The 8194-nt window shown below is 40.9% G+C and overlaps 2 protein-coding genes across 3 annotated transcripts in view; both read left to right on the top strand.

Moving 5' to 3' along the window:
- The first annotated feature begins 67 nt into the window (after window positions 1-67).
- PEX13 (peroxisomal biogenesis factor 13) lies at window positions 68-7619 on the top strand. 2 transcript variants are annotated; one of them, XM_080341327.1, is made up of 5 exons: window positions 68-197; window positions 2418-3115; window positions 3545-3670; window positions 4084-4185; window positions 6707-7619. In XM_080341327.1, exons 1-5 carry the CDS (start codon window positions 124-126, stop codon window positions 6727-6729), a joined length of 1023 nt encoding a protein of 340 aa, XP_080197453.1. In that variant the 5' UTR covers window positions 68-123; the 3' UTR covers window positions 6730-7619. The 2 variants fall into 2 exon arrangements, with proteins under 2 accessions (XP_080197453.1, XP_080197452.1); XM_080341326.1 differs by having other exon boundaries at window positions 4084-7619.
- Window positions 6729-8194, top strand: part of SANBR (SANT and BTB domain regulator of CSR) — a 25999-nt gene continuing 24533 nt past the window's right edge. The window contains exon 1 of the mRNA XM_080341323.1: window positions 6729-6832. The gene's annotated coding sequence lies outside the window, so the exon portion shown is untranslated. The remainder of the gene's footprint in view (window positions 6833-8194) is intronic.

Here is an 8194-nt window from a genome sequence, read left to right as displayed (position 1 = left end):
GCGTGATTGGGTAGCTCGGCGCTCCCGTGTCGCGCCTGCCGGTGGGCGGGCGGGCGGAGGAGCGCGGCGGGCCGGGCCGGGCCGGGTCGGGCCGGGCACAGCGGGGCCCGCAGCCAGGCGGACATGGCGTCGCAGCCGCCGCCTCCCAAGCCCTGGGAGAACCGGCGGCTGGCGGGCACCGTGGCGCCGGCCTTCCAGTGAGTCTCTGTGGCGGGGTTGGGTGTTCGCCCCGCTCAGGGCGGCCGGGCCTCCCGCCCGGGCCTGCTCCCCTGAGGCAGGCTCAAAGGTCGGGCCCGGCCGGGCAGCGCCGGTGGCCGAGCGGGGCCGGGGGGGTGTTGGTTTGGGTGGCCCAGGGGGGTGGGTTATTCCTGGGGTGGTTTGTGGCCACTTTCTGGCATCGCGCTGTTTGTAGTTACTTTGGCTTTTTCTGAGAGACTACAAATAACAGGGTGTAAACATTGACACCTCGTGAATGCATTTAACTTTGCATTTATCTATAGCTTTGTTCAGCATGACTGTAGTTAAGGTAGCAGCAAACAATCGTTGGAGCTTAAAGAACGTTTTAAAAATAACTACCAAGGCCTCATAGTTGTTCTGAAACTGTTTGTTTTGTTTTTAGGGAATGCTGTCTAATTTAATAGTCTGAATTGCCTTGTTGGGGGATTTGTGGTAATTCCCCTTCTCAGTGAGGAGAGGGAGTGAGAGGCTTCTGAAAACCCACCTGCGTGTGTCTGTGGAAAGTTGCGTGTTTAATGCGGTGAAATGTCCGTTCTTGGGGGTGATGTAGGTGTGTGAGTGGGGGAGACGCTGTGTGACCTCCCCAGGAACTGGGAAAGCTACGTGTGTGTGTCGCTTTTTCCAGAAAATCCAACCTGATGTGGTACAGAAAGCGTTTGTGAGCTCCTTCTTTTTTACCAGAGAAAGGGGAAAGTGTGGCGTTTGAAGATCGCTCTTGTTTTTCTCTTGGTGCTTGCGATTGCAATTAGACCGAGCTGAAACTGGGCAAAAGGTTGGCCCGAGACACAGCGTTCATTGGAAACTTTGAGGCTTTCACTGCAGGATGAATCTGGCAGAGCAAGAAGTCTGATGTTAATTCTTCTTGGTGGGGTTATCTGGCTCATTTTAAATTGCTTCAAGAAGCTTTAAAGTGAGGTGTCATAAGTTGTCTATTGGGGAGGGAAGTGTAGTGCAACTTAATGTGTTATGGTACCTCTATTTTCTGTGATAATTTTTTTTTTTGCTTTCTGTTTTTAACTGCTAAAAGTTCAAGGCTATGGTGGAAAAAATGAACAGTGTAAAGATGTAAATATTATTCTTTACTGTGGAAACCTGTCGGTTTTGCTGAGAGGAATTTGTTCCCTCCCTTATACAGAGCTAGTATAGCAGGGATGCTTCACATTGAAAGCAGAGCTGAAAGAGCAGCTCTGTAGCAATTCAAACCTGACGACTTCTGCTTTGGTTTTTTTTCCTGTGAATTTAATGGACTACAGAGTGGGAAGTCATGGGATGAGGCAGTAAGCATGGGAAATGACCAAAATGTTTGGCTTTTAGGATGATAATATGTGATTACATCATTAATGAAACAGCAAACATTGGGCAGCTACTTGTCAGAATTAAAATATCAGTACTTGAAGGGTGTTATTATGACGAGCATAGGTAAAATGACCTAAACCTTCAGGCATATGAAGGAATAAAAGTTCACTAAATTGAAAACAAATAGTTGACTCATAATGCCTCTTTCTTCCAACTATTAATGGTAATAGATTCTATCCCTAGATGTGCTATGTAAAGGTAATTAGATACTTTGGGGAGAGGGCAAATTAGGGGACCCAAAGCCCTTGCATATGTTGCTGTGTAATTCCTTGGATTCTCAAATAGGTCGCTCACCCTTTTCTCTAAGGGTGGATTCAAAGGAGCTCTCAGGCTTCTGTCCCGCTCTAGCGTTGGCTCATTATATAGAAGAGCTGAGAACAAATATTGGAAATAAATATTTCAGATTGCAAAGTTCATAGATATTCTTGGTAGTGCACATGAGAGTCTCTTGTGTGCAGAAAAATAACCTAGGTATTACAGCATCAGGTTTGATGGATCCAGCATGGATTTAGTGTTCCATGCTTCCTTGGTCAATACAATAAATAAAATGAACATTTTTCCATGTGTATGTTTCGGATATGCTGTGGTTCCACATTTACACTGAATATCCCATTATGGTGTTTGGTTTTTTTTTCCTCAAAAGACCTGTATTTCCTGACTAGAATTTTTACTTTTCACAAACAATGTGCAAGGTACCGAGCGATTGGCTACCAGGTTCCCTACTGAAACACACTGTCGTATTTATATAGTTAGCCAAGAACTCTGGGGAAATGCAAAGATCTGTTCCTTTTGAGTACTGATCTTGTTTGTCTGAACTTGTTTAGGTCTCCTGACTTGGGTGACAACCTCCTGACCAGGCCTGGACAACCTACAGTTGCACGAATACCTCCACCTATTTTGCCAAGACCATCCCACCAAACGGGAAGCAGTAGCCTGAGCACTTTCAGGCCAGCGTATAGTAGTTCGTTTTCTCCAGGCTATGGTTCATATGGAACCTCTTTTTATGGAAGCTATAGCCCTTACAGTTACGGATACGGCGGTTTGGGTTATAACCGCTTTCGTACAGATGATATTCCTCCCAGCAGGTTTGTTCAGCAGGCTGAAGAGAGCAGCAGAGGAGCATTTCAGTCCATTGAGAGTATCGTGCACGCGTTTGCCTCGGTCAGCATGATGATGGATGCCACCTTTTCAGCGGTGTACAACAGTTTCAGAGCTGTGTTGGATGTAGCGAATCACTTCTCCCGCCTCAAAGTACACTTCACAAAGGTGTTTTCAGCTTTTGCTTTAGTGAGAACTATAAGGTTTCTCTACCTGCGCCTGCAACAATTACTAGGTCTGCGGAAGAGCTCTGAGAATGAGGATTTGTGGGCTGAAAGTGAGGGGACGGTAGCTCGTGTTGGCCTTGAAGACAAGGCGGCCAACTCTGCAAAGTCTTGGCCCATTTTCTTGTTCTTTGCTGTTATAATGGGAGGTCCCTATCTGATTTGGAAACTGCTTTCTACGTACAGCGATGAAGAAACAGGTAAAGATGATCTGCAGCATATGTTGTTCCTTTTGTTATCAATGTGTAACGATTAATGTTATACTACAGTAATAGAAGTTAATAGATACTGAGGTAGAATGCTACATTTTAGGCATGTGATAAAAGTATCAGCCTGTTTAAGTATCCTGTTGTTGAATTAGGTTGTAGTTTCATGGTAAGCTTTGTGTGATTCCAAAATCAGGGTTGCTTTCTATTTCTCCTTTCTAGTAGCTGTGGCAGTTGGGGTGGAGGAAGAAGTATGGGTTGGAATGACTCAACAAATCATGCTTTGTTTGTTACTCTTGTGAGTCCGCTATTGGAAAAGTTTTAGCAAAGACGACAAAGTGTTTTCTTCATTTTCCTTTTGATAAAAAACAAGCAACTTTATAATTCAAAGCAGATAAACTTTTAATCTCTTTTTGGAAACAGTATCTAGTAACTGGGCAAGTGGAGAAGACGATCACGTAGTTGGAAGAGCAGAATATGATTTCAGTGCTCTCTCCGAAGAAGAAATTTCTTTCCGTGCTGGTGACATGCTAAAATTAGCACCCAAAGGTAAACTTTTAATTTTGTATTGATTTTCTAATCACATGTGTAGTTGTATTGTTATAGTCTGAAAATGAAAACAAAAAGAATGCTATACCTTATTTGACCAGACTCCTCATCCACACTGATTTTTTTTTTTCCATAAGTTATTACTTGTGTTGTAATAAAACTTAATGAGTAGGTTTGTTCAATTTCCCTGAGATATGACCATCCTAAAGTTACTCAGGGAGTGCTTTGTTACCTTTTCCTCATGTGAGCTGAGTCATTTCTCTTGTGGAGTAATTTGTTTTCGCCTTTTATTACAGGGTTATTTTCTCTGCATGATGAGCTGTTCTTTATCTGCCTACTGGTGTATCTGTGCCTCAACTGCAATGTGTTTTGAATTGTTTTGTAACTTAACGCATTTGCCTTTTCTTCTTCAGAGCAACAACCCAAAATCCGTGGTTGGCTTTTGGCCAGTTATGATGGCCAGACAACAGGACTCGTGCCAGCTAATTACATCAAAATCCTGGGCAAAAGAAGAGGTAGGAAAACAGTGGATCTGGAAAGGATTACAGAGCAACCGCCAGCGTTTACCAGCACGTCTGCTAGAGGATCCACCGCTGCTGCGACGTTAGAGGAGCAGGAAGCTGCTTTTGATTCTGTTTTTGCTGCAAGTAGTAAAGTTCCTGTTGCGTCTGACTCCACCGTGGTTAGCGGAGAGAAACAGGAACTCTAATGCACTTTGATCAACGAAGCGACTGAACTCTGCTTTATTGATAAAACTTAGGGTTTGTTGAAAATCTGTGTTGTAGTGGAACACTGATGGGTCTGTACCAGCTCTTGCTGCTCCTGACTGGTGAAGGGATGAAGAAATGATTGCTCAAATTTGTAGTATTTATTTTTGACCTACCTGAGGCTGTACATTAGTGACTCTACCCAACCACCTGGCAGCAGCTCTAAGATCCCAAGATGAGGAGAATTGAGGCGTTTATAACAAAGCAAACAAAAGCGATAGGGGCTGCCAACCTGTGTTTGTTAAGGAGATAAACTGTTGCTTGCTTTTTGTGAGAAGTAGGGCTTCTGTCAAAAAGACCTTAGCTCTTACAAAAATAGGACTTGCAAGAAAGAGGAAAGAAATACAGTTTACAAAGGAAGAGCAGTGAGGCTTCAGCAGTAGTTCTAACCAATTCTCTTTTGTTTATTAAAACAACATTCGAATAAAGGGTATCCTGCAGTCAGGCACTTTTCCAGCACACTTATCAATTGTTATTTTCTTCCGTGGTCACATAATTTTGCGTCACTCCTAGCTATTTTGTTACTGTAGCTCGTTAACCGCCTATCGATAGTTTACCAACTCCCATCTGCATCTCAACGTACTTCTGTTCTTTATTGTTATTATATGAATGTCAAAATATCTATCCTGCCTTTTAGTGCAGTAGGAAAGCCATGGCCTGGGGGCGGTTTAACCTCATTTCTTGCTTAATTGTATCAGCAGAGGTCTTGGAGTTACCTCTTTATACTGCCTTTCAGGTGGTAAATTTTGCACCTGTCCATAAAATTAGAGGGCTCTGGTTTATCAAAAGCCATAAAAACATTAAGACTGTTCAGAGTATTTCGTATTTTCTTCATATTGGTGTTAGAGAGTTCTGTATTGAAGTACTATTTGGGTTTTTGTTTCGGTTTGGTTTTTTTTTAATGAAGCAAAGATAATTAAAACTTTCTTCCTTGTAGTATATATGTATAACATGTTGAGCTTCTGAAGGTTAGAGCAATGGGTAAAATAACTAAAGCTTGTCTTAATGATTAAAATAGCTTTTTTATTTTAAAGGTATTGAAAAGTATTAGTAAAAGTAGAGCATGTGCCTTTGCTTAATGGATGCGGTAGTTTCAGTTTGGCTGTTTCTACAGACATCTTCAACACCCATTATGTGTTAGCAAAGCTTTCAGTATTTTTACTTTAATTGCATTTGCTGACCTTGAGCTCTTAGAATTCTGCTCGTCACATCAAAACTCTGAAAAGAAAAAATGAAGTGAGCACAGTTTTTTGAGGTAGAGTGGCTGAAAAGATGGATATTATTCTGGAACCTTGGATTTTAAAGTAATCTCTGAATGCCCGTGGTTGATAATTAGAGCAAGAATTTGAGTGGTGGTGCTCAGGTATTGGGACATGGTGCAAAGAATAATTTTAATGGGTTGTTAGATCTTACAGTGCAGAGGAAAAGGAGGGAGTACTTAAAGGGCAAATGAGAAACTTGAAACAAGGCTTGCTATGTTTAAAGCAGAATAGCTTCTTGAGACGTTTCCCTGTCTACCAGGGCACTGAAGAAAATTATCTGTATTTGGAAATGGCATCTGTTGTTGAAATCAAAATAGCAAACAATCCTGAAATATAGAGAGGAAAAAAGGAGAGGAGGTATCAAGTGTACAGTTCTGCTTACAGTGTGTGTTCATAGAGGGAATTAATTTACTATGTGAGATCTAATTAATGGACTTTCAGCTTCTCTTCTGTCAGTGAAAGATTTCAATCACAGGAATAGTCTCTTAAGTTAGCGAGTAAATAAACCCCAAACTTTTTGTAGAGTATCCATTCAAGTAGATTTCTATTTTCCTGCTCAGCATAAGTTGGGAAGACAGTACCATGATGTTTGTTAGAATCTTTAAATCCTCCTAATTTTTAGAAAGATGAGTTTAATTTTACTTTCAGGTCATACTATTTTGAAAATAATTCTTTTTGTAGGAAGATAGGTTATTAATAACAGGCTTGTCTTTATGGTAGTTTGACTTAGTCTACCAGTTGCGAACTGTCATAACTGTGTCTGCTGAATCTTGACAAGAATTTTGATCCTTTCAATCTTGTGATTACATTAATGGGAAAAGAAGGCTCTGAGGAAATGAAGTTACTTAACTCACAATTAATTGTACTGATTGCAGAAGGGTATTAAAATTTAATGAAGAAAAATTATACTGTGCTTTAAGATTTTGATTTTTTTTTTCTTTTAATGCACGAACTAGCATCAGGAAAAAATGTGAGTCCTGCAATTTCGTTGTCTATGTTTCTGTCAGGAAAAACATCATCTGATTGCTAAAGGGAGGCTGGTTGACAGGCTGCTTGAGACTTGCAGAACTTTGGAAAGGTGACAAGACCGAAAGGAGCAGATGTGGCTGCAACTGGAGCGTGTAGAAGAGGAGGTCAGAAAATATGCTGCTGAAATACTGCTAAACTTCTGCATATAGGCAACTAACTCTTATTTCAATATCTGTACATACTGGGTTACTTTTATGTTGTTCTCTGAATCTGCTTGTACACCTGTAGCAGACCTAGAAGTCTGTAACAGACCCATGACATTTGTTTATATGAGACTTTAGATTGATCTTACTTTAATCTTTTTGATACTGTTCAGTACACCAACCGTTTTATGCTTGAATAATCTCCAAAGTAATGACAGATGCCAGATTTGCCTGGTTCTCTGGGTGCTAGCAGTACATGAACATGCCTGCATTCATGTTTCTGAAAAATAAAGTTAAAATCCTCTTTTTGCCTAGTAGTACTGAATCAAATTCTCTGCTTCTTTTGCACAGATTCAAAACCTTTTATTTCTGTGGAGCTAGACTACAACTGAACCAGTAAGATTGTTCTCACTTATTTGGTGTGATCTTGGTGAAATTTGCCAGTCAGGCAAATGCAAAGAAAATGCAGTTTTTTATAAATATGATCTGTTCGCAATGAAAATTTTCCAGAAGTACAAACTGAGAAACTAACAGTGATTTTCTTGGTGCACCGCAGCCATTGTAGAAACAATCTGGTCCGCAACAGGAGTGCAACTGCGCTTATTTTACGAAACACGGATGTTTTTAAGTAGTCCTTCCTAGTTTTTTATCTGTGCAGGTGTGGTCGTATGTTGGAATTGGGCAACGTTTTTGACCTGTAATGACAGGTAGTAATTGTGTCCGCTGGTAATACACTTATTTATTTCCACCCTTGCGTCCTGGGACTGGTTCTTCTGCAGCCTGATTTGAGGCAGGTTTGGGGCGATAAATCTGTTTCCTAGGTTCTTTGGGCATGTGGAAAAGCCTTTAAGTAGCTGGATAATCTCTCCTTGAAACAAACGTACTGGTGTAACCGGTTTAACTGGTAACATAGGAATGATATCATTGCGAGGCACCCCTGGATTTTTCTGATCTGCTATTTTTAATGCTAGTTTGTGATCCTGATGTTCCCTAAATTTCACAGTAGCTACAAAACTCTAAGCCTTGAGCAAATGACATGGTTTATTTATACTGTAAAAGGGGATCTTTGCAGGTTTTTGTATATTTTAGAAGTGAAAATGCTTTAAGTGCAAACAGCTAGTTCCACTGTCTTTGTAGTATTGGTACTGAACGTGCATAGTCTCTAGACTATCAAATGAGTAAAATTTGTGATATTGAGGGGTTTTTTTTCTCAAATACTGCTATTGGTGGTTTTTTCCCTATCAAAAACAAAAAGGAGGGACTGGAGTTCTGCCTAACAGCACATGGTAATTCAAAAAGTGTGTTGCCCATTCTCTGACATAC

The sequence above is a fragment of the Nesoenas mayeri genome (genome assembly GCF_963082525.1).
Source record: "Nesoenas mayeri genome assembly, chromosome: 3".
NCBI classification, from domain to species: Eukaryota; Metazoa; Chordata; class Aves; order Columbiformes; family Columbidae; genus Nesoenas; species Nesoenas mayeri.
This window is presented reverse-complemented; position numbering and strand designations above follow the sequence as displayed.